The 25,598-nt window shown below is 42.9% G+C and overlaps 4 protein-coding genes across 10 annotated transcripts; 3 read left to right on the top strand and 1 right to left on the bottom strand.

The window, feature by feature from the left end:
• The first annotated feature begins 364 nt into the window (after window positions 1-364).
• Window positions 365-13,091, top strand: atp13a2 (ATPase cation transporting 13A2). Of its 2 annotated transcripts, none has more exons than XM_084679548.1 (29): window positions 365-497; window positions 2,096-2,172; window positions 2,469-2,636; window positions 2,773-2,831; window positions 2,984-3,053; window positions 3,160-3,239; window positions 3,746-3,823; window positions 3,919-3,988; window positions 4,194-4,328; window positions 4,498-4,564; window positions 4,728-4,862; window positions 5,387-5,548; window positions 5,733-5,843; window positions 6,018-6,064; window positions 6,593-6,781; window positions 7,538-7,744; window positions 8,095-8,202; window positions 8,413-8,569; window positions 8,883-8,994; window positions 9,097-9,221; window positions 9,336-9,514; window positions 9,917-10,009; window positions 10,244-10,323; window positions 10,806-10,958; window positions 11,180-11,276; window positions 11,396-11,619; window positions 11,831-11,982; window positions 12,308-12,480; window positions 12,732-13,091. In XM_084679548.1, exons 1-29 carry the CDS (start codon window positions 485-487, stop codon window positions 12,897-12,899), a joined length of 3,489 nt encoding a protein of 1,162 aa, XP_084535674.1. In that variant the 5' UTR covers window positions 365-484; the 3' UTR covers window positions 12,900-13,091. The 2 variants fall into 2 exon arrangements, with proteins under 2 accessions (XP_084535674.1, XP_084535676.1); XM_084679550.1 differs by lacking the exon at window positions 365-497 and adding an exon at window positions 1,572-1,815.
• Window positions 13,092-13,251: 160 nt separating this feature from the next.
• Window positions 13,252-18,030, bottom strand: szrd1 (SUZ RNA binding domain containing 1). 2 transcript variants are annotated; one of them, XM_084679557.1, is made up of 4 exons: window positions 17,835-18,030; window positions 16,438-16,487; window positions 15,828-16,097; window positions 13,252-15,621 (listed from the first exon to the last, which is right to left on the bottom strand). In XM_084679557.1, the coding sequence occupies exons 1-4, from the start codon at window positions 17,880-17,882 to the stop codon at window positions 15,504-15,506; spliced, it is 486 nt and encodes a 161-aa protein (XP_084535683.1). In that variant the 5' UTR covers window positions 17,883-18,030; the 3' UTR covers window positions 13,252-15,503. The 2 variants fall into 2 exon arrangements, with proteins under 2 accessions (XP_084535683.1, XP_084535684.1); XM_084679558.1 differs by lacking the exon at window positions 17,835-18,030 and adding an exon at window positions 16,621-17,006.
• Window positions 17,634-21,110, top strand: sult1st5 (sulfotransferase family 1, cytosolic sulfotransferase 5). Of its 5 annotated transcripts, none has more exons than XM_084679555.1 (8): window positions 17,642-17,767; window positions 17,898-17,978; window positions 18,816-18,954; window positions 19,040-19,168; window positions 19,312-19,409; window positions 19,516-19,642; window positions 19,856-19,950; window positions 20,085-21,110. In XM_084679555.1, exons 4-8 carry the CDS (start codon window positions 19,126-19,128, stop codon window positions 20,463-20,465), a joined length of 744 nt encoding a protein of 247 aa, XP_084535681.1. In that variant the 5' UTR covers window positions 17,642-17,767; window positions 17,898-17,978; window positions 18,816-18,954; window positions 19,040-19,125; the 3' UTR covers window positions 20,466-21,110. The 5 variants fall into 5 exon arrangements, with proteins under 5 accessions (XP_084535682.1, XP_084535681.1, XP_084535679.1 ...); XM_084679553.1 differs by lacking the exons at window positions 17,642-17,767; window positions 17,898-17,978 and adding an exon at window positions 18,409-18,497 and having other exon boundaries at window positions 20,085-20,265; window positions 20,353-21,110; XM_084679556.1 differs by lacking the exon at window positions 18,816-18,954 and having other exon boundaries at window positions 17,634-17,767.
• A 113-nt stretch (window positions 21,111-21,223) lies between these two features.
• Window positions 21,224-23,742, top strand: tmem82 (transmembrane protein 82). Its single transcript, XM_084679046.1, has 6 exons — window positions 21,224-21,587; window positions 21,706-21,778; window positions 22,074-22,269; window positions 22,359-22,773; window positions 23,018-23,202; window positions 23,290-23,742. The coding sequence occupies exons 1-6, from the start codon at window positions 21,503-21,505 to the stop codon at window positions 23,359-23,361; spliced, it is 1,026 nt and encodes a 341-aa protein (XP_084535172.1). The 5' UTR covers window positions 21,224-21,502; the 3' UTR covers window positions 23,362-23,742.
• The last annotated feature ends 1,856 nt before the right edge of the window (window positions 23,743-25,598 follow it).

The raw sequence follows: 25,598 nt of genomic DNA, 5'->3' as shown, positions 1-25,598 counted from the left end.
TTGCCAAATGTATTGTAAAAAAGAGAACAAAGGCAATTTTTAAGAATGTTATTATGTTAGACAACCGCATATTACCTCAACCATGTGTGGATATTACACATTTTACTTACAAAGTTTTTAAATGAACAAAAATACCACAATATTAGCTGTGTTGACTCAATATTTTTCAAATGAACAAACTGACCAACTTTGTATTCGAAATTCACTGGTTCTTGAAGGGAATATTATGATGAACTTACGCATAGATTCATACATGTCCACCTCAGTAACTGTCACTATAATACCACTGTCATCTGTATGGGAATCCCAGCAAGGAGGTTAAACTGAGACATGTGACGCTTACGGCTTTCCGTAGAAATGCTGGCGCTAGTGTCACATCAAGATAAATCAGAGAGGTAGCGGGTAACTGCCATGGCCAAGCTGTGTCTCTACCAGGGAGACTGGACACTTTTGTTCTGAAATGCAAAGCCAGTCTCACTAAACAATGGACATAAATGGTGAGTTTGAGGAGTACAGTAATGGAAAAATCCCCTTTCAAATATGACTAGCCATAATTTTGTCAATCGGTAGGCTATATTATTGTTAGCCAACTGTTAGCTGTCTGATCTGAATCTTGCAAATACTGTTGGTATGTGTAAAACTGTATCTATATTTACAATATCACATGGAGCTAAATTATACATATTTTTTTTTTATCATGATGGCTACAATTCACAAAATAACTGCTTGGTGGTTCAGCATTTCTTGCATTGTTGTCCTTGATATGTCTAGAACCCAGTTCTTCCATTTGGTGGAGTGCTGTTTGCATATCTGTCATCTTTATGTTTTGTCATGCATTTTATCGAAACCAAAAGAGCAGTCTGACTTTTGAATGCTCCTTTGGCTAGTTTTTCCACGTCTTGCCAGCCACAATTAGTAGAATGGCATTATTTCTCAGAACTGTCCATAGTGGGTCATGTGTGTGAGAAGGAGAAATAGCTCCCTGTTGAAAACATCAAAGAGGAAGAGAAAAAGAGAGCAGAGAGCCAGATTGTGTCTGATGGAGTTGCATCGGATATTTTGCTGAGGTCAATATTTAAAGGACGGATTTTTCGGCTCAGATGACTGTCATGCACTTAGAGTTTCAGCGTTTCCATTTCCTTTAGTTACAAATCAATGGTAAGTTATCCAGACAAGAATGACACACAAAAAAATAAATGTACTGGTAAACTGTTGTATAATACACACATTCACAAAATAAACTTCAGATTTAGGCAGTGAATACAGATCATCTTGTTCTTTAACATGCCAAAGGCCTATTGGTGTAGATCCTAAATTGCTTTTGAAAAAGTTGAGGCCATCTTCATCACTATGACATTAAACTGCCTGTATTTTCCTCCTGAATGATGTATTGATGGTGTGGCATTGGTACTGGGTGTTTATGAAGTTGGAAGTTCCAAACTATGCCTGAGGCTTTAAAACATACCAAACAAAGACAAGGCTCCTTGATCCAGTTGTAATTTAGTTGGTCAGAAGTGATTTAAAAAAATGTATGTTAAGTGTTTAGGCCCCCTACTGGATGCCAACGTCAAATAAAGTTAGACATATTTAAATTACATTGACTCGTTTGTCAGCCAACCGAAATATTTTAAATGAGACACAAACTTAAGCCCCACCTGGATAGGATTCGGTCAGGTGGATGCGGTGGAGATAGGTTTACAGGAAGGTAAACACAGGCGTACCCTTTTTAAGACAGGCGGCTATACCACAAGAGAAGTGAACGTGAACGTCGGTTAATCCCAGTTTCGGATATAAATCAATGAATTCGCATTGACGGTAAGAAAGTGTATCTAATTAGATATTATTGAAAGATGTATGTCTATCTCTAGAACAACATTTACGTGTATTTAATGTGCATCACCCGGAAGTTTGATTGTTCTTCAGGGATTGATAGGTTACACGTTGCACTTCCCACAAATCTAAATTATATTGTTTTATGGATTAGCGATATGTCTACTAAAACGATGTGTTATTTAATGCGCAGTTGTATACACGCTTGATTGCATTTGCAGTTTTTTGGTTTAGAAGTATATCTAATCACTATGATGTTCCAAAGGTTTTGTGGAGGAGCCTCGGAGCGGGCTTCCCACTCCGTGTCCAAGAGACCCCCACCACCGCCCTGAGTCACACATGGTAGGTATGAAGTAGGAACATCAACAACAAGTTTTGATTCCCTGATGAAGACCATTTTTTTAGGTTTATTTTAGGCTCTGAAGGAAATGTTTATTTGGACCCTGCCATGATAATAGGGGCATTTAAATTATTTTCTAAAGAGTGCCTTGGAGTATTTTGTAACTCAGTAGGCTGCCTACTAAGTTATTGTAGCCTATATTGCATTGTATTTACGAGCAAAATAGTTTTGGTAATAAAACACTTTATAAAATCTGTATTTCATGAAATCACAGACTGATTATGTATCTCTTTCCCAGGATGTTCAGGGCTACAGGTGGGTGCGCTGGCGTGTCTGGCTGTGCCGCTTCGGGGCCGTGTTGTCGCTCGGCCTGCTCCTGCTCGTGTTTCGATGGCGCCCGCGTTTAAGTGTCCGCTGCCGTTGCCAGTCCTGCCCACCAGCCATGGCAGACATTCTTCTTTTAAAGGTAAGCAGATAGCCAAAGAAAGAGGAGTTAGATATGATTTAATGTGTGTGCATAAGCTTATGTAGCTTTTGCAGTTACTGTGTGAGGAGGCTAGGCAATTGTTAATTTTGTATTCTTGTGTTTTTCTTTTTCTCAGGACAGTTTTGGCCAACAATATGTGGTGAAGGTTCTCACAGAAGAGATGGAGGAGGGCAGGTTGGCAGTGTATACAAATTTGTAGCATTGTAGCACTTTTACACATACTTAACCGTACAATAAGAGTCAGAACTGCAAAGACTCTTGTTCTGTTTTCCTAGAACACACAATTGTATAGTGTTCTTCACTTTTGTTAATTTTTCGCGTTGCAGTGTGGAGCAAGCCGGGGGAGAGATGGAGGAGAATGAATGGAGAGATAACGTGCAGTTACACAAAGAAGAGGTGAGAGAATGGGCCGTATCATTTCAGGCAGGAGCAAGGATCAGCTCAGATCTAATATGACCTAATGTGTCCTTTGCTCTTTGGCTGTTTGCTTGCTGTCTTTTAGAAAGTGTTGCTGCGATACTACCTGTTTGAGGGTCTACGGTACATCTGGGTGGCCAGGAAAGGAGCTTTCTGCCGGGTTAGGTGGGTTGATGATGGATGGACTAAAACTGCAAGTTGCTTGATGATACTTGTTTGAATGGAGTATGTGCTACAGACTACCCAAAGTATGGTATGTTCTGATAACCAAGCAAATCTAGTCATGCGCCCAGTAGGGCCCGCAACTTCCTCACTGTCCCAGTACCGTCTCAAAGTGCAAAATGAACTGTCCCAAGGTTTTCAAAATGTTTAGAAAAATACGTTTCTAAAGTTTTGAAAGAAAGTTTCAAAATTTTCCAAAATATTTTCTAATATTTTATTGGCTATCATTCCTCAGTCATCTTAAAGTCTGTGTTGAACTATACCAGACATCAAGTCTGTGTGGAACTGTCCCAAACATGTTTTCATTTTCCCCGGGACGATGGGACGCTGTTAATTTTAAGCCCTGGCGCCCAATTAACCTCGTGTCAATGGCTTGCTGCCTCTTATTTATAATAACATCAAGATTTGAAAGAATGCTCCAAAGTTTCTGAGTTTCTCCTCCTTTTCAGTGTCCTCAATGAGGACTGGTCGTGTGGTGACCTTCACCGTTACCAGGAGGGTCTTAGTCGCCTGGAGCAGAGCTCGAGGTATGGTTGACCCACCCTACCCTACCCTACCCTCATTTTTCTTCTCCCCCTGTTATCATCCATTGTTTAACCCCCACAGCCTCTTATTCTTACAGGCGTAAGGTCTATGGCTCCAACCTAATAGATGTACCTGTGAAGTCTTATCTGCAACTGCTGCTTGAGGAGGTGAGGGGAATTAGTCAGATGTGCTATTAACATGTGGAAGAGGTGTAGTGGTGAGGTGAAGTCTTTCCTTTTTTATATAATCATGTTTTGTCCCCTATATTTGATTTAGTAAATGTACATGCTTTTGTAAATCGACAGAAGTAGGGACACCTTCTTATGCTGTACCTGCCTTTCTTTTATTCTCTCCCTCTATTGATCTGTCCAGGTCCTCAACCCATTCTACATGTTCCAAGTGTTCAGTGTAACCCTATGGATGATAGACCAATACTACTACTACGCCATCTGCATACTGGTCATCTCCTTAGCGTCAATCAGTATCTCTCTCTACGAGATACGCAGGGTAAGAGACAGTGAACTATGTACTTCCTACAGCCACTTAATTCATTTGTGTGACTGCTGTGTGATTGCTTAAAAGGTCCAAACTTTTAATCTCCATTCCCTATTTTCTGATAGACGTGACACAGTCCGGTGCGTGATCGATTTCAAGTCTGTTTTTGTTTCTCCCTCAGCAAAGCAGCACTCTCCGCAGCATGGCCCGCCTTATAAGCAACGTCACGGTGCGCAGGGGCCTTGGAGGTGAGTCATGCTCTTCTCACTCAATCTTTTGTTTACACTCTTCCTTCTCCACCCCAAGAGTCCACACAGCCAGTTAGGGCAGATGCTCACGGGGGAGGATGTGGGATGTGGGTTTCCAGAGACACGAGACGGAGCCTTATGAGTGTAATTCTTTTCCTTCCAGCGGAGGAGGAGAGCGTGAGTTCGCTGGAGCTGGTCCCAGGGGACTGTCTGGTGATCCCCCGGGAGGGGCTGGTGCTGCCCTGTGATGCCGCCCTGCTGACAGGAGAGTGCCTGGTCAATGAGAGCATGCTTACAGGTGATGCAGACCAAGGCATGCAGAGTATGATTGGTCATGCAGAGTATGATCATACGCAGTATGTTGGCCATGCAGAATATGATCATTCACAGTATGTTGGCCATGCAGAATATGATCATTCACAGTATGTTGGCCATGCAGAATATGATCATTCACAGTATGTTGGCCATGCAGAATATGATCATTCACAGTATGTTGGCCATGCAGAATATGATCATTCACAGTATGTTGGTCATGCAGGATATATTCGGTCATGCACAGTAATCATTGGTTATAGTGCAGACATTTTGACCTGACATAGTAGGATGAGGGGAAACATTTCTTTACTGACTCGTGTGTCCAATCACATCTGTTTAACCGATGTGACAAATTAACTGAGACCAATGTCTACAATCCAAACACACAAAATTCTCACATGATATTCCCAGCCCAGTCTTTACTCACAACTGTTCATCCACTTCCTCTAATGGAGGGGGTTGAACAGACCTCCTCTCACGCCCTCCCCCTGCCCCCTGTGTGTCCAGGTGAGGGTGTTCCTGTGATGAAGACTGCGCTGCCTCCTGGCGGGGGGCGGTACAACCCAGAGGTCCAGCGAAGACACACCCTGTACTGTGGCACGCAGCTCATCCAGGCCAAGGGGGCGGGGCCAGGTGGGGGAGGGGTCATCGCTGTTGTTACAAACACAGGTAAGGTGTCTTATTTAGGTGGACTGTACCTAGATAACTTGTACTGTATATGAGAAATGGCGTACAGACACAAGTTAACATTTGAGTTCCGAAGGGAATTTTTTTTTAATTGTGGTTGACTGTTAAGTGTGAGTTTCTGCCTACTGTTTGTTCTCTGTTCATCTTTATTGTGTTTGTACTTTAGGGTTCTTCACAGCGAAGGGTGACCTAGTAAGCTCCATCTTGTACCCCCAGCCAATTAACTTTCACTTCTACAAAGATGCCTCCAAATTCCTGCTCATCCTGGGGATTGTGGGTAAGAACTGACATGGAAGGACAAGGGGAAGAGGAGGGTTATTTGTTAAGTCATGTGATCTGAAGTCTGTCTTGGAATTTTTTTATGAACTGCTGATGAGCATTGCCATCTTTGATGACTCACAAACTTGAATTACATGGCTTTAAAGTAAACTTTCATATTGTTCTGTTTCAGCACTGATGGGCACAATATACAGCTCTGTGGTCCTAAGCAGAACCAACGTGAGTCTAATTATTGGCCATAAAGTTATATTTGATTAAATGGTCTGACAGCTTTTATTATTTGTATATGCTTGATTTTGTTAGCCTTGAAAGCAGTGTATGGGGCTGGCCCCAGATTACATTTGTGACTTGGTAACACCTCATTCTCCCTCCTGATCTCTTTGTTCAGCTGATTCTATCACTCTGTACTAGCCTCTCTGCAAATGTAAAACCATGGGTGGCAGGGCTTTCTCATGCACCACTCCTAAACTGTGCAACTCACTACCTGTTTCCATCAGAAATGCACCTTTGTTTCACTATTATAATAATTTGTTTTAAACATATCTTTTTAATCAATATTTCAATTGTTAATTTAATTGTCTGCTCTTATTGTTATTGTATATTATGTTTTAGAACACATTTTTGCTGTACTGTAGCGCTTCGAGTGCATAAAGGGCGCATTTCCTTTATTAATTTATTATTATTATTATTATTATCATTACGCACCAAAACACCAAAACAGCTAAAAATACAATCCATTTTGTGTAGGCTAAGTGGTGGGAGCGTCTGATCAGGGTCTTGGATATCGTGACCATAGTTGTTCCCCCCGCCCTGCCTGCCGCCATCACCACAGGAACCATCTATGCCCAGAGGCGGCTGAAGAAACAGGGGGTGTTCTGCATCAGCCCCCCGCGCATCAACATTTGCGGGAAGGTCTCCCTCTTCTGCTTCGACAAGGTGAGTTGAAACGGGACAGGCGTGACTAACGTGGACGGAACGTTTTTTTTTTGTTGCATTTTGCGCTCCAACTTTCTCCCTCTCTCTGTCCCTCTCTCTCTCCCTCTCTCTGTCCCTCTCTCTCCCCCTCTCTCTGTCCCTCTCTCTCCCCCTCTCTCTGTCCCTCTCTCTCTCCCCCTCTCTGTCCCTCTCTCTCTCCCTCTCTCTGTCCCTCTCTCTCTCCCTCTCTCTGTCCCTCTCTCTGTCCCTCTCTCTGTCCCTCTCTCTCTCCCTCTCTCTGTCCCTCTCTCTGTCCCTCTCTCTCTCCCTCTCTCTGTCCCTCTCTCTCTCCCTCTCTCTGTCCCTCTCTCTCTCCCTCTCTCTGTCCCTCTCTCTCTCCCTCTCTCTGTCCCTCTCTCTGTCCCTCTCTCTCTCCCTCTCTCTGTCCCTCTCTCTCTGTCCCTCTCTCTCTCCCTCTCTCTGTCCCTCTCTCTCTCCCTCTCTCTGTCCCTCTCTCTCTGTCCCTCTCTCTCTCCCTCTCTCTGTCCCTCTCTCTCTCCCTCTCTCTGTCCCTCTCTCTCTCCCTCTCTCTGTCCCTCTCTCTCTCCCTCTCTGTCCCTCTCTCTCTGTCCCTCTCTCTCTCCCTCTCTCTGTCCCTCTCTCTCTCCCTCTCTCTGTCCCTCTCTCTCTGTCCCTCTCTCTCTCCCTCTCTCTGTCCCTCTCTCTCTCCCTCTCTCTGTCCCTCTCTCTCTCCCCCTCTCTGTTCCATGCCTTCAGACTGGCACTCTGACGGAGGAGGGTCTGGACGTGTGGGGGGTGATGGAGGGCGGAGGGGCCGGGTTCTCTGACTTGGTCCCAGACCCCCAGCTCCTTCCCCCGGGGCCCTTACTGTCTGCCCTGGCCTGCTGCCACAGTGTGGTGCTGCTTGGGGGCCAGCCCCTGGGAGACCCTTTGGAGCTCAAGATGATTGAGTCGACTGGATGGGTGAGACAAGTTCGAAATGTTAAGCTGCACAGCTGTGGGGCAGCGTTTGTCGTGGGGATCAGATGGCTGAGCGGTTAGGGAGTCGGACTATTAATCAGAAGGTTATTGGTTAAATTCCCGGCCTTGCAAAATGAGGTTGTGTCCTTGGGCAAGGCACTTCAACCTACTTGCCTCGGGGGGAATGTCCCTGTACTAACCGTAAGTCGCTCTGGATAAGAGTGTCTGCTAAATGACTGAATGTAAATGTAACCGAGTTGATACTGAACAACGGTGTTGCTTGTCATCTGTGGCAAATATGTGTGCTTGTGGGCAGTGTTAGCCCACAGATCTAACGCCTGCCTCTGTTCCAGGAGTTGGAAGAGCCAGAAGGAGATGAGAAGATGTTAGAGGAGTTGGGAGGTCACAGGGTGTTGGCGGTGATGAGACCGCCTTCCCATCAACTCCAGGCTGAAGCCATGGTGAGAAACATCTTTACCTTGGCGGACACATCTTAAAGAGGCATTGTCAATGATGACTTTTAAGTACTCCCCTCCCCACTTTCAGACTGTTAGACGGCAAAAGGTGAACATTTTAAAAAGGGGGCGGTAGTGACTTTCTATACCCACAGTGCACATAGTTTAGATTCTCCTTGGGTCATTAACGACATCCTCTGTTCTTTCCTCTTTCAGCCCCTCAGTGAGACCACCGCTATTGTGCGGCGCTACCCGTTCTCATCCTCCCTCCAGAGAATGAGTGTGGTGACAGTGGCCCCGGGGGGACAAACTGGGCTGGCCTTCATCAAAGGAGCACCTGAGATGGTGGCCAGTCTGTGCCTGAGAGAAAGCGGTACGGGAGACTAGAGGAACCCTGTGGTGTTCTGAGTTTACCGACACGTAGCCTACCGCTTCATGTGTAACCAAGGGAGTCGAGGGGAGTCAGGTGGCTGAGCGGGTAGAGCATCGGGCTAGTAATCTGAAGGTTGCCAGTTCGATTTCCGACTGGTGCGCATGTCGTTGTGTCCTTGGGCAAGGCACTTCACCATACTTGCCTCGGAGAGAATGTCCCTGTACTTACTGTAAGTCGCTCTGGATAAGAGCGTCTGCTAAATGACTAAATGTAAAATGTAAATGTAACTCTTCCTGTTTCCTGTGTGTTTCAGTGCCCGCAGAGTTTTCAAACACGCTGCGGAAGTTTGCCAGCAATGGCTTCAGGGTGCTTGCCCTTGGATATAAAATCCTAGATCGGGAGACTAATCTGAAGACTATTGAACGGTGAGCAAAGCCAGGATGTTTTTATTGATTTCAGCTCTGCGTTTTGTTTCCGGGATCGTTTACTTTCAACTATTATTAATGCTATTATGTGGTTGTCCACAGAGAAGAGGTAGAGAGAGACATGCAGTTCCTGGGTTTACTGGTGATGAAAAACTTGGTGAAGCCCGAGAGTGCAGAGGTCATCAAAACTCTGAGACAAGCGAACCTTCGCACTGTCATGATTACAGGTATGCAAGTGAACTCTTGGCATCCAAAGGCACACACAGCTCACCTGTAGATATGAGTGTATATCTGAGTGTAGTCAAACAGCTTCAGGAGCTCTGCGTTCGTTGGCGCTGCAGGTGACAACATTCTGACGGCCGTGAACGTGGCGGGGAGCTGTGAGATGGTTGGCTCAGACGAGAGGGTGATCTTCGTCCACGCCACCCCCCACACAGCCGAGTCAAGACCCACTCTGCGATTCCATCTTGGAGAGGGAGGGGCCACTTCTAGCCAGAACTCAGCGGAAGTCTTATCACAGGTTTGTCATCATGGTTTGTCAGACTAGAAATCATTGATTTTAATTCAGTGGTAATCAAGAGGAGTATGTGGAGAGATTTAGGGGAGTTTTGGCTCAGCTTATTAGTTCTGTGGGCTTGACTGTATGGGAGGCACCGCCAGCCTTTGTGATCATCTCATCTCAGAACCTCAGTTATTTAGCTCTGATTACGTCAGTAATGGTGGGAACTTCCATTTTACAGCCATTTTCCATGAAGCTTCTGAGCTGGAATGTTGCCCCCTAGGAGACGTCTTATTTTACTAGATGCTTTTTTTTTTCTTTTTTTGTTGTTGCACAGGTTATAAGCTGGCATGGTCACCGGAAAGAGAAAGAATTATTGTCTGATTTGTACATGTTTGTTTCTTTCAATCATCTCTTACTCAGGGTTTGTACCAGAGTGGCATGAACTATCACATGGCCATCAATGGCAAGTCTTTCTCTGCCCTGTGTGACCATTTCCCTGAATACTTACCAAAGGTAAACTAATTTTTAAAATGCATCATCCATGTCTTGCGTCATTACTGGTACTTGGTTCAGTTACGTATTGCTCCAGACTATTACTTTCTATTTACTATTATATTACTATAATATTCATTTATTCACATTGTAATGTGTGATTTCATCCAACACACGCATTGTGTTGCTGAAGAACAGACATAGACAGTGATTCCTAAAGTTGCTGTATTGTTGTGTTATGTGTCATGACTGCAGGTGTTGATGAGGGGCACAATCTTCGCCCGGATGGCCCCTGAACAGAAGACACAGCTGGTGCAAGAGCTGCAGAAACTAAAGTAAGAGATCAAGAGAGTGATGTCTAGTGGTATGTAGTCAGGAATGACTAACGTACCACATCAACGTCATCCACATTCACACAGCAAGTACTTTAGGCATTAACAGTAGAGCACCATTGGTCTATAGTTATAGGTTAAACCTACCTGCTTTATCTGGGAGTCAGATGGCTTAGCGGTTAGGGAAGCGGGCTATTAATCAGAAGGTTGCCGGTTCGATTTCCGGCTGTGAAATATTACGTTGTGTCCTTGGGCAAGGCACTTCACCCTACTTGCCTCGGGGGGGAATGTCCCTGTACTTACTGTAAGTCTCTCTGGATAAGAGCGTCTGCTAAATGTAAGTCTCGGTACATGTCATCACAGTTAAAATGGGAACATAAGTTTTTCCTCAACAAAGGCAGTGATTGTACAGAGAAAAGGCAGAAGAGTTCAAATCCCTCTCTTCTCCCCATCCTCCGCCCCCTCCTCCATTCCCTGGTGTGCAGCTACCGCGTGGGCATGTGCGGAGACGGAGCCAATGACTGCGGGGCTCTGAGGGCGGCGGACGTGGGCGTGTCTCTGTCTGATGCGGAGGCGTCCGTGGCCTCGCCCTTCACCTCCAAGTCTGACAACATCAGCTGTGTGCCCCTGCTCATCAGGTAACGACTCGGCAGGTCACTACACATCTTCCTAACATTTGTGTGCTTAGTCACATGGCTGAGCGGTTAGGGAATCAGGCTATTAATCAGAAGGCTGAGGGCGAGGCACTTCACCCTACTTGTCTCGCGGGGAAATGTCCCTGAGCGTCTGCTAAATGACTAAATGTTACTTATTTGGATAAACGTCCCATTAACGGCCCCCTTCATGCTCCGGACCACAGGGAGGGCAGGTGCTCTCTGGTGACTTCCTTCAGTCTCTTCAAATACATGGCCCTGTACAGCCTGATTCAGTTCAGCTCTGTGCTTATCCTCTACACCGTGAGTAGCTGTGTTGTCCGTCATTCCTCGTTATTCAAATTGTCGACGTGCAATTCTGTGTGTGTGTGTGTGTGTGTGTGTGTGTATATGTGATTCCCTCCACCATTTTGTCCGTTCAGGTGAAAACCAACCTGGGCGAGTTGCAGTTCCTATTTGTCGACATGTTCCTGGTGACTTTGCTCGCGATTGTGATGGGTCAGGGCGGGCCTAGCTCTGTGCTGCATTCCCAGAGGCCTCCAGCTCGCCTGCTAGCCCTGCCCGTCCTGGTGAGCCTGTTTCTGCACACCTGTCTGCTCATCCTTGGTCAGCTGGGGGCCTTGTTCATCACCACCTCCCAGGACTGGTACGACCCAAAGAGCTTGTTGTAGCACTCCTGTTAAAATTCCTACCCATAAAAGTGTCTGCTAAATGAATAAATGTAATGTCAATTAGCGTTTGAACTTTTGGAATCATTATTTTTTCCCCCAATGGCTCTCGTACAAAGATGTAGAGACAGCGCATCTGTTTGATCCAGTTAATGTAACAATTGCATGCACTCTTCCTTATTTTTTTAGGTTTGTTCCTCTCAATTCAACAAAAGCAGGGGCAGATAATTTACCCAACATGGAGGATACAAGTGTGTTTGCCTTGTCGGGCTACCAATACATCATCATGGCTGTGGTGGTGACCAAAGGCTACCCATACAAGAAACCTCTGTATAACAATGGTGAGAGTTTCTACAAACTTTTTTAAATGGTCTTCAAGCTATTCAGTGTTTCTCACAGACTGTAATTATAATTGTGGCAGTAGGCAGGTCCAAGTATCTGTCAGATGTGAGAGTAATGTCTTCAACAAGTAATGCGAGCGCGTCGCGTGCATTAATTCTAGCACAAAATCGTTTTTATAAATGTTACGTTGTATTTAACTTTGAATATTATTTTATTTAACTTGAAATTATCTATTTTGGACACATTTGTGCAAAGAATCTGGATAAAGGTACAACCTACTGACAACTGACGCAGTGTGGGGATGTTTTTCTTGTTTTTTTTCAGTGGTCTTCTTCATTCTAATCCTCATCTTGTTCGCCCTGATGAACTGGCTAGTCTTGTACCCCCCTCTGGCTATTCAAAATATACTTCAGCTCTATGATTTCCGGGACATCAATTTCAAACTTCTACTGGTTGCCGTGGCTGCGCTGAACTTCTTCACCTGCTTCGTCCTGGAGGTATCCATGCCAACAAATCACTCTTACCCAATTGAATATTTAAGAAATCGATCCGGACTCCAAGGCCCAATTTCCCAGGCATGGATTCAGCCTTGTCCTAAACCAAGTTTTCAATGGAAATCTTCTTTGAATTGATCTTACTCTAGGTCTCAGCTCAATCCATGTCTGGGAAAACAGGGCCAAGTCCATCCAATTATGTGAAATGCTTAATTTCAAATAAAATCAGTGTTCCAATGGCTTTTCTCTTGCAGGTGCTGATAGACAAAGGGCTGGTCAGCTGTCTGCGCGTGGTCAGAAGGAACCGGGAGTCCAAGAAACTGTATAAGCGTCTAGACGTGTTGCTTTCAGACTCACCGTCCTGGCCCCCACTGCACCAATCTCTATCCTCACCCCAGTGCACAGTGATTGGCCTGAGCTAGCACCTTGCCTCTAATTGGACAATTGTCTTACCAGCCATAGTGCCACGGGTCTTTGAGCCACGCCCACAAGGCTTAATTGTGGACCAAAACTATACTGTATGTATATTTATGGACAATGTGCAGTATTGTACCACTCGCTTTAACCGTGCAATCATGTGTTGAAATTATATTAATAAAGCCTTTTTATATATATATTGTTTTGAGATTCAAAAAGCTTTGGTGCACTGCTGCCACAAATGAAAGGGCAAGTCAATATTCCGGAACAAATGTTTTTTTTACAGAAACTTCCAATTGTGAGTACCAGAGTTGAACACCTTCAACAGTTACCTATTCAGTAGAGGCAAAAAAAAAGTGTTTTACAAATCATTTTATTAAATCAGTATTTACAGGCAGTTTAAGGTTCTCGCTCAGGGCACATCACACCCTGTAGATCTTTTCCCTTCCTCCCAGCTGGCTGTGTTTGTCATTACTGAGAGGACTACAAGAATTATCTTTACAGTATTTGAGGGCTCCCCATGAAGTATTCATAGTTTTTTCACTCATAGAAAACAGGTCATCCATAGGCACGAAAAAAGGAGGCACTACCTGAATTGAGCCAATTTAAAACAAGACTTTCAGTTTCTATTTCAAAGCATTTTGATACACTGTGCATGCCTTAACATGGTCAGTTGGCTAACCCATGACCACATCTAGGCTTATTGTGACATCACACTGAGAAAACTATGAATATTCAGAGGGTAAAATGTTATTGAACACTTCAAATGAAAAATAGACGCTTGATTAACATTACCCTAGGTCAGATTAAGATACCTATTCTGGACCGTGTGTTAAACACATTGCTTTAGTATTTTGAGTATCAAGTAACATCCCAGCTGAACAACCCAGAGACTTCAGACTAAACAACACTCAAGGGAGTGGTGTTCCAACCTCTCCACAATAGTATACCATTGGTATAGTGGTGGGATTACAAGCAGAGAATCTAACCACCTGATAAACTTGGACTGGCATCCATTGCTTTCTTTCATACCAAACATCATGCATTCTTGGAACATTTGGGAACAAATTCAAGGGGCATGTGACCCCCCCCCCCACCCCACATGTTCACACATTGAACAGCATTACAGTATCTGTTTCAGATACTGACATGGGGAACAATCTTCCATTGCCCAATACCCTCCAGAGTCAGAGCATGTTTACGGGAAACATGGTTTGATTTAAAAAGGTACAAAACGATATTACTTCCAGTGAAATACCAATTCCAAATCATTTGTATTGTAAATTAAATCCTCTACTTTTCACAGGGAAGGAATTTTGGTATACCTTGACTCATAACTTGTTTTTATAAGCACAAACTCATTCTATTGTAGTTTGTGCTGTAGTTGGCATGCGCCAATGGGCTCTACACACACGTAATCAATCCCAACGACTTTACAATCAGAACACCTCATTCGGTCTCTTCCACAAGCACCTGAGTTCCTACTTCAGTGAAGAACATTAAGAAATGAACACAGCTGACAGTGAATGATGATTTACAAGCGTCCGAAAAGGTACAGCAGTTAATTCATTCCCTATTTGGCCCACCCTGCCATTTCCTGCCAGTACAATCTGAAAAGACTGCATTCAAAACAACCAATATTTACAGCATGATTTAAAAGTTGAAGGGTTGTAGTTTATTTGGATTAAAATACTGCTCCGACATTACTACCTATATCATACAAAAAGGCAGAAAACTGCTTCAAATGGATTGAAATCCGCAATCTTGTGTCAATTCATAATTTTGTTCACTTTTTAAAATTATTTTTCTCTTTTAAATAGAACTCAGGACAGTCCAAGGAAGACGCCAGAAAAGCAAAAAAATAAAAGACAAATCGTAAACAGAACTGATCAGAAAACTAAACTTCCAAAAAACACACACCACCCTCAATTTAAAAATAAATGGCAAAGTAGATAACATTACCAACAATATAAATCAAAAGTAAAACAAAGTGGGACAACATTTGACAAATACAAAAAGTTTGACCAGGCTATATAGGCTGTATAGGCAGGGGATTGAGTGATATTTCTGTATTATTGCTAGGACAAGACGATACCATTAGCCATCCTTCCATTTATCGCTTTGCTAAGGACCGATCACTACTCCTCTCTTCGGTGTCTCTTCCTTCTCTGCAACAAGTAGTCTTTTTGCAAAGGCATCCATGACAAAACACTCGTCATTCCCTTAGGTTTCCTGCAGCAACGTTGGTGCCAGATGAGGAGAGAAGTAGAGAACTACCTGGTAAGGTGAGGATATCGGTGGGGTTTCTTAAAGGGATCATCACAGTGAGCCGATTCCAGAAAAATGTCCTTTATCACAGTGTCAGTGTTGGGGGGGGGGGGGTCGGAGAGAGAATGCGTTTTGTAAATGTACACAAAGTACCTCCATGCATTTTACATCACCTCCCATCCCACCCACATTAAAAAGTGGGATTCGGGAGTAAGGGGATATGCATTTGTGCTCACTGAAGGAAGTCCTTTTTCTTTATATAAATGCCTCTTTCCTTGGGGTCATTTGATATTCCTCTCCAGCCCTCTTACTCCCCCATGGCTATATGGCCTCACTCCCTCTTATCTGTGCTGCCGGAAACCTTGTGTGCCATCAGGCCCTGCTGGTTGGCGGACTGCCTGATTGTTTGATCGGGACTCCTCTAAAGGATGAGCAGAGTTTGTGCGCCCTTGTCTGCAGCTGCGGTAGAAAAACAACATGTATGTGTGAACTGACATGCTTTCCATCCTCGAATCATTAATCCTCCTTCACAGACAAACAGTAACCACACATACTACACTAAATGTGCTTGTTCTCTGCATCGTAACAGCACTAACTCTGGGGTTACACGTCAAGATTTACGGCACTAGCTCCGCTGACAACATCTGGCGAATCAACCGATTTACCTTTCTATGTTAGGCTTCTCTTGAGGCGACTCTTCGGGAGAGGCACTCCCCAATATTCTCTTTCTGGCCTCTGCGTACTCTGCCTCACGCTGAGCCAAGGACTTCACCTGCGGCGTGGGCCTGTTCTGGGACGAGGGGGACCCTAACGACCCGTTACTGGAGGGCCTCTTCAGGATGCGTATCTGGGGTGGGGGGGCCGCGGGGAGGGAGTCGTCCTGGATCACGATGGCCGTCTTCAACGGCGAATGTGAAGTGTTGCTGCTGGACACCCTGTGACACAGAATGGGGCAAGAGTAAGTAAGTAAGACTTTATTTATATAGCACATTTCATACAAGAATTGTAGCTCAAGGTGCTTTACATAAAATCAATAAAAACAATAATACAAGTGATAAAAGTCATAATTAAAATAGCAACAATAATATAACTAATAAAAGTAGTAAAACACTTCTGAGATACAATTAGTTAAATGCTTCGGTAAAAAGGTAGAGAGTGTTTGAGACGAATGAAACTTCGGACACGATGTTGGAAAAGTTTACTAAGGGGTTGTGTGTCTGTTGGTCGGTTAAGAGTTCTCTCGGATTAATAGTTTGAACTTTTTCCACTGCTTACCTTTCTTTTTGGCTGATCCTAAGCTTCTCTTCTAATCTTCTTTCCATTTCCTGTGTTTCATTCAAAAAAGAATTATGAATGTCTGATCAGAACACATTAGAAAACTGTTAGAAATGTGCTGGTGGTCAGGTGCAAAAGACTGGGAACTATGGTGAGTTGGATTCAATTTCAAGTTATTTATACATCAGGATGATAGTGCCAAGCTGTGGCAAAGCTCAACGGTGGCTTGAGGGACACTTGCACCACTGAATAACTGGGGACAAAAACAATAGATTATCTATTCAAATGTATGATGGCTTATCAACGTTAGCTAACATAATGATAGAGATTATTCCCAAATCACATGTAGAACCCTTGGCCATCTGTAGAAAAGATCGATTTTGTTGAAAATTATTCGCCCTATTCATCTTTTTGGAGAGCTAATACGACCTTATAGGCAAGCTAAAGCGTACTATACTGCGTAGTTGAATGTCAACTCGTTCTCTTTAGTTCAAATTGATCTGGACTACTGTTAAATTCCTCGTGTTGTTCGCTAGCCAACTTCATTGCTCTGTCTGGAGCTTTCATACCAAGTTGGTTGGTTAAGTAGCTAGATGCAATAGATAAGCTAGCTCTGCCTGCCTGTTGCCAGATAGGAGTCCCCCGCGCCAGCCAATCGAGCTATGCTACCGAACTGGCCATCAATTGCAAGTTGTTTCACAGACAGGATTACCACTGCTAGATAGCAAAGCTAGCGCTACTGTAATGATTGAATCTTAGCGTGAACCGAAAGCTAGCTAGTTAGGCTAGCCTGCTGTACATTTGAGCAAACCGCCAATACAAGTGAATTTAGACGCTACTACGCACCTCTAGCTATGTCTAAAAATAACATCGTCTCACTTGCCTTCCATTTCTGGCCCCGCTCACCAACCTCGTTACCTAGCTTGTCTATGTAAGATACTGAAATGTGTCTGCTACATAAGTACAAGTTAGCTACCTTGTAGGCCCAGTCTACATCCTGAAATAGAATTAGTCTACAGCTAGTCCCACGAGACGGTCAAGTAACGTTTGTTAGCTAGCAAGATGGCTACTAGCTAGCCACTATTCACATGTGAATTGACATTTGTACGGTAAAAAAATCTCAGTGACTTGTTTCCAAGATACATTGTACTTGAGACTTTCCAATTTAACATTTCAAATTAAAAAAAGACCGATGGGACGAAAGTGAAATTTACATGAAACGTTTCCATTTCAGGAAATAGTCTGAACCACCGCTAACAGGCTACAATGACTGCAACCATGGCATGAGACGACTAAATGTGGTGACGTTGGTCAAAGCTTCTGTCCAAATGTTAGTTTTTTTTAAGCTTGGAAAACTAGACTTTACTATTCCCCTGTACCCAACTGTTAATTCTTACCCCACTGTCTGCGGCTTCCTCCCAACTTTCGGCAACCTCATCATCCATGTTTCATTCTTTCAGACACGCTGCTAGGGAGTTTGCTCTCGTGGGCTCCGTGCAAATCCGCCCCTTGCTTCACTGACATCATTATGAGACGGCAATGTAAGTAGACGAGCGTTGGCTAGCTTATCCTTAACTATAAATAGCTCCAACTCTTTATTATCTTATTTATATGGATAATGGTTAATTAAGTGACACATATGATGACACAATTAAATGTCCATACATGCTCATGTCTACACAAACAACAGGCTAACGATCTACTTTATTATTAGAGCTAGGTTAGTCTAGCTAGAGTGAAGTAGTTTGACTAGGTCTAATAATACGTTTCACATGACTGTACTTTCCAGCAAAGTTGCAACTCAAACTAATATAACAAGTCTGAAACCCATGTTTTACGAAGTGGAACGTTTTGGCAACTACACTCGGCCATAAACGCGATAATCTGTCATATGAGACAATGAAGGTGTGAGTAGGTAAGTTTGTAATGTGAGGCAAAAACAGCGGAAACGGAAACAAACTTCTATCTAAACACGAAACCCGCTTACGTCTGCTTAAAAAATACGGCAATTGGCAACGACTTACAAAATAGATCAAATGGCAAACAATGATCAAACTAAGGTAAGCAGACCAGTAGCCTACTAAGTGATACTACCACGAGTACATGTCTGATCAAGTCACCACGGTGGTCATGTGGGAAGCGTAAATTAGCGAATAAGACACTATTCAATATGTTATCCTCAAATGGGTAACCTCTGTTTATAAACTTGATGCCCGAGCTACCAGTAATGTTCTCAACCAATGGCATGGGAAATGCCAGTCTTACTCTACCAATCATAGTCAGCATACCTTACTTGGGACTAGATTTAAGCTAATTGACCAAAATTATTGTTAACAGAATTAAAATAATTGACTGAAATCTATTTTGCCTCTGCTCAGCCAGAGTTAAGGACCCGTTCCTCTCTGAAAGAGATTCAAGGAATACCATTGTTAGAGCCAATCGTGACAAACTGGGACAGAGTTGAGAAATTCAAAGCATTCCCAGAGGACTTGCTAATTGCCACATATCCAAAAGCGGGTAAGGAAATGTAACAAACTGAGAGGAGATGCAACATATGCGATGAGTATTTAAGTTACAGCTTGTGTGATCAACTTTACACCAGGAACCACATGGACCCAGGAGATAGTGGATCTGATCCTCAATCACGGGGACTCAGAGCTGGCCAGGCGTGCACCCACACATGTTCGAATGCCTTTTCTAGAGATGACTGCCCCGAATCCAACTCTCTCTGGTCAGTGGTGTGTTATATCTGCAATGCCTATGTTAGCTTAGGTGTAGCATGGTTATGAATGCTAGAACATAAACATATGGTTTGATAAACACCCCCCCCCCCCTCATAGTATAATCATGCATGATCTTATTTCTCACCTGTAGGGATTACACAGTTAGAGAAGATGGAACCACCTCGTGTCATTAAGACTCATCTTCCCATCCAGCTTGTTCCTAAAACATTCTGGGACGCAGGCTGCAAGGTGAGAAACGATATTCGACATGCGCAGTACTCCTTCAGGAATGACATAACGATGCAGACAACAGCATATACATCAATTTAAACAACATGTTTATGTATCTGTTAAGATCATCTACGTGGCACGCAACGCTAAGGACAACGTGGTGTCATATTTTCATTTTGATCGGATGAATCTAGTTCAGCCTGAGCCCGGGCCGTGGCCACAGTATCTGCACAAGTTCATGAAAGGACAGTGTGAGTTTTCCAAACACTTAATAACTTGACAGTAGCATCACTGGTTATGTCTCTTTTGTTATATTTATTTCTTTAGATGTTGATAAATTATGTTATTTAAGTCAGTCATGGCTGAGTGGTTAGGGGTTAGGTGTCCCTGTACTTACTGTAAGTCAATCTGGATAAGAGCGTCTGCTAAATGACTCAATGTATGTAAATGTTATTTTTGTGCAGTAGGGTGGGGCTCCTGGTACGAGCATGTGAAAGGCTACTGGAGGGAAAGAGAAAACAAGCCAATCCTTTACCTTTTCTTTGAGGACATGAAGAAGGTAAAGTAGTATTTATTTGAATTTTTATGGAGAATTCAAAACAAACGTCTCCTTTTTAAAGAAGAACATGACCATGTAAACAACTAAATCGTCAGCGATTTAAATAGTTCTGCTCTCTTCTGTTTGCTAATTAGGACCCTGCTAAGGAGATTCGTCGCATATCTGAATTCCTGGGACAAATGATATCAGATCAGCTGATTGACAACATCATGCAAATGACGACCTTTGCAGCCATGCGAGAAAACCCCATGGCCAACTACTCTACAATACCAGAGACCATCTTCGATCGTCAGGCTTCAGAGTTCTTAAGGAAGGGTGAGTGTTGTTTTTGTGGGGATTGCTCTAGGGTTACACATATTGAATTGACCACATTTCATTCTGTGCGCTGTTGTGTGTTCACAGGAGAAGTCGGAGACTGGAAGAACCATTTTAGTTCACAGGAAAACAAAGCGTTTGAAGAACATTACAACACAATGATGGCTGATGTTGACATTCCATTTTGTTTCTCAGTTTAAGAATATTTTAGATGTGCGTACTTGAAATCCTCAACAATCATCAAGAATCAGTTATACTGTCTACATTTTCATTAACATGATATGTAGTCATTTAGCAGACACTCTTATCCAGAGCAACTTACAGTAAGTACAGGGATATTCTCCCTGAGGCAAGTAAGGTGAAGTGCCTTGCCCAAGGACACACCGTCATTTTGCACGGCCAGGAATTGAACCAACAACCTTCTGATTAATAGCCCGACTCCCTAACCACTAAGCCATCTGACCCCCATCTCCCTCATAAATTGCACAAGCATACTCAATGAGCAACTAAATGTGATAATCTTTGTGAAGAGGGCATTGTTCAAAGTATTTACTGTAAGTGAAAACTAAAACTATTATTCTATTAATATAAAATAGGCTATCTACATTGCACTTAAGAGAGCACCATTTTGACACTAAAGAATAGTCAGTGACATCTCTGTATTCTACCCACTTGCTGCATTTTATCAACACGTTTAATGTCAAAACAGTATAATGCAAATGAATGTTTCTATTTATTGATTTCTATACTTGAAAATGGCACAAGGATATACTTACGGGTTAACTGTTTTCAATAATGATACTAATTTAGGCTACATGTTGACGTAATAAAAAAAATAATGTATTTTTTTTAAAAGTATGCGTGGATTACTTAAGCACAGGTAGATTATGTGAAATTTAACACTTTATAGAGTCGGCATGGCCATGGCCTCACTGGGTTGACGCTGTCAAATGACCTTTGAAACAGAGCACAGATCATGGATTGAACGCTGATTTAAAGTAGTAGCCTATGGACACAAGCAAACCCAGAGTTCCATCATTCGAGGATTCAAGAAAGTAAACCAGGTGTTCCCGACTAAGCCAACTAGCCTACAACAAGAAAATAGCCTCTAGTTTTGATTAGGCTATAGTTTAAATCGTTTGTTTTGTGTCGAATTTAAAACGAAACTCACGCACACCCAATAATAACCTACGGCCAATGGTCAACCATTTCTTTGAAACGTGGACAGACAGTAACAATGTTTTCATTTATAACATCGTTTCTCCCGAATTTACCGGAATGGCTTACGCTGGACGCAAATCCTCTGGAGAGTTTACTTCAAGGTGAGATTTTGTTGTAATACTATGCTCCAGGTGTTCTAACAATTGTTAACAAGCTGTCAACAACTGAAAGTGCCGTGTGTCACAGGTGATGTCAATCCAATTTTGTTTTCTTATTCAGGAGTTGTGGGCGCATGTGGAATATCAATACTATGCAACCTTTTGAGAGTTCACTTGTTCTTGGAGTCAGAAAGGTCAGTTACTAATGTTCACACAAATACTGAGACACTTTCAATTTAGCCTATAAAGTTGGTCTGTATTATGTTACCCTGGTTAGGTATACACAATAATAGGATACATGACCTACTAAAATCTCCTGCCAAGTGTACCAGACGCGTTTTACATTCATGTAGTCCTACTTGATGACAGCCTCCGTGAGCCACGTCATTATCAACATACTTTATTATCAACGATATAAGTAGGCCTAGCCTTGCATGGCAATGGCCTTGCCTAAAATACTCAAGCACTCGTATTTCACGCATTCCTCAGGAACGAGGACAGCAGTGAAGACACATCAAGCCAGAAGAAATCTAGCCATCAAGGCAATGTTACAAGTGGGATAGGTGGAACACTTCAGTTTTGGTTCCTAACAGGAATAATCTCTGTTGTGGGCTCTCGAGTAACCTCCCTTGTGGTTTTGGAATTTTCCCTCAGAGCAGTCTCCGCTTGGTTCACTGCTGGGCCTGTGAGTACGTTGTATGTGTTATGATTCTGGAATGTCACATTTTAAAATGTCGGTCATTTTTTAAACCAACTTTTAATTTCCCGCTGCAGGAGTCAAGTACGTTTCTGCGGCAGCAGCTCGTTCAATGCCAATTCTCTCTTGGCTGTGCGCTAAGCTGCAGTCTCCACTTTCTCCACGAGGGGGCGGCACAACGCTGGCTCTGCTTGCTTCTGGCTGCAGCATTGAGCTCTTACATGGCCAAGCAAGCAGTGCGCCTGCATCTCCATGTCAGGAGACTGTACAGACTCCACAGCTCCCAGCGCTACTGCGGAGTGTGCATTTCGCTCTTGTCATCGGGCAGCTCTGTTTTACCATCTCTAAACAAGGCCCTTGTGATCACGTTCACAGTTGCTGCAGTGGCTGCCATATCGGTTATCAATAAACACTTCCTCTCTACCTCAGAAGCACTCAGGTTCTGGACACCACTGACTATTTGCTACACACTGCTGGTAGTGTACATGCAAGGTGAGAGACTGATAACTGCACAAAACATTTTCAAACTGTAGCCCAAATGATAAAAGTAGTGCTGTGTGGGCTTGAAGTCGGGCTGTTAGAGGACAGAAAATTGGAGGTGAGCCTAAACAGGTAGCAGTTCTTGACTTAAGTAGATCCTGTGATGTTTAACACGTTTCACTTTTAGACAGCCTGGTATTTAAAGATAGACTTCATAGGGGACCATCCAAACTAATGCCAACCCTGCTTCTCTCAGAGGAACAGCACCGCCAGTCCAGTGGGCAGGCTGTTCTCAACACAGTGGGAGTGCGTCTTGGGGGGTTAATGGTGCTGATGCTGACTATCGGGCGCTGGGCAGATGTTTTCCACATATTCATGTGCTTCCTGGGTGAAGCAGGCTGTCTGATTCCCACTACAGATCTCCTGGAGGCTACACCACAGGTGAGCATGAAGGGCCCATTCTGTCACAAATCACTGCCTGCTAATTTAAGTGGTATAATTCTATAGTTTTTTTCTGTTTGTGTGTAGGAAGATGAGCAGTTTTCGAGACCGGACACTGAAAACTGGAGGATTCAAAAGACCACAAGCCACAAGAGATAACTGTCTGAGCTCAGCCTACTATTAGTTTATTTTGTATTCAATGTGAGACTGATATCCTATTAACTGTACACAGTGGGCAACACATTTGTCGTATGTGAATATAAATGAAAAAAATTGAAAACGTGTTGAAACCTAAAAACAAAGTATATCTGCAAACCTTAATAATATGGCAATTTTACTAGCCAAACGTTAGAGTTGGACCTACCAGCTCAATTCACTGCACTGTCTTCACATTGGTTCTGATGCTGTCTGTACTCCTTGGCACACCTATAGGCTTTGCCTTATTATTTTTCTCTGATGAATGTGTTTCAATGTAAGCTACTTCAAGAGCTTTGCAACACAGATCTTAATCAAATAAATACTTGCAATTATTCACAGCAATTAGCTATGTAATGAACATCATTGTTTGTAGTCCATCCGTTTTAGGAGGGGGGGGTGGGGGGACGGTGGCCTTAAAACTACTACGTAGCCTCTAGTCTCATTTTATAACCGCCTTGAGTGTTCTAGACTGCAAGACTGCTTGAATTGAAGTGGGCAAAATGGCTGACAACAAATGTTAATGCTTGCAAAATCACAAAATGGCGTTATACAAGGAACAATAAGTCGATATCAATGCGAATACAATCTATTGATTGAATAGTCTACTTGATAGACACATGGATTTACAAATGATTGGCATAAAGTGCTTTTTCAAAACATTTCTGTAGCCTATGCGAATATCGTTTGTTGAAACAGGAATCATGAAATATGTCGTGTAGTCTACCGACAAAATGCTTAATATGTTAACTTTATACCAAAAATCAGCAAAAACATATAATTCACGGAACGCCCTATCAAGGCTCTAAGTAGTCTAGCCATTTCTAGCTCAAACGTCTCCTGGCACACGTTTTGTTTTGTAACCAGACAAGAAATATTCATACTGTGGTATATTTTAAGTTACTGTGAATTAGGCTATGTTTTCACTATCCCACTTGTATAGACTACTTCCCCGCTTATTCCTTCCACGGCAAGAAATAGTAGTGGGGTCTACAAATATATCCATTATAATCCAGAAGAGCATTACCAAGAAACGAATTTAGTTATCAAGTAATTCCAAAGTGCTTTAGTAGAAGATTGTACTATCCAAAAGGTAATGGCAGACTTTATTGAGTAGTTCCTTTTAAATCAGAAGATTTCGATTCGATGAAACGAGACCACTTCCAAGAGGTTCCATCAATCATGAAACTACGATACAGATTTTAATGCGTCTACATTACTTCTCCTGAAAAAGACCAGTTTCTTTGTTTCTTTTTTCCAGAAATGTCTGTTGATCAGTGGCCAGTCATAGCGTTTTCAATCGCATGCGCTTTCTAGGTTGTTTGTTCGGTTCCTTTTACCGCATTGTGGCGCATGCGTACATTGATTTTGGGCAATGCTCCCTCTGAATGCCATTATTCAAACCGCTTTGTTAACCCTTAATCGGTGTTCTTTACATTGGATTAACTGCCAATATCTACATTGCTAAGAAAATATTCAAAGATTTAGTGGTGATTGCTTGATTTTGATCAGTAGTAATCCGTGTTTTGTCTTATCTACCTTTAACTGAAGTTGTCCATCTTGGACTTTTGGACTTTGCCTGTTATGTGTAGTTAATTATTAAACAAGAGGGCAGAGTATAAGACTTAATATTACCTGGGAAATTCTTACCAACCTGCTCACGCCATCGCGCCGGCCCTCCATCGTAGACCTACGTTAAATCGAATGAATTTACATTAAATATGACACATATGACATTTTGTTTTGTTGGTGAAAGAGTTCAATGTTATTGATAATTACCGTTTTGTTCACAGTTAGTCTACAATTCACAAAGATCTGAGGTCTAATTCCTTCCTTAATGCTGTTAATTGTTGGTAGGACTAATCAATGGATTTGAACAATTAGGCACGTCACATTAGGATACTGTCATAAAAAACTATACGTCCATAGAACAATACATAGGCTATGAATAATACATATACAGGCTAGGCCTATAGGCTAGCCACATAGACTGATAGCAGATTCATAGCACCCATGGCCTTCTCATGTTTTCATGTTATTTTGTCATGCATAACACTACCTCACTTACAATGTTGCTATGGGCCCCATAACATAAGGTCTACTCTACTGTGTCATAAATCCGAAGCTCACACATTTACTGACGCATGCGCAAGATGAAAAACGATCTCATCGAATAGAGAAAAAAATAGTTCACACACAAT

Source organism: Hypomesus nipponensis, chromosome 18 (genome assembly GCF_054491055.1).
Source record: "Hypomesus nipponensis isolate SF chromosome 18, ASM5449105v1, whole genome shotgun sequence".
Taxonomy (NCBI): Eukaryota; Metazoa; Chordata; class Actinopteri; order Osmeriformes; family Osmeridae; genus Hypomesus; species Hypomesus nipponensis.
The sequence above is the reverse complement of the archived record's forward strand: the minus strand, read 5'-3'. Positions and strand labels throughout refer to the sequence as shown.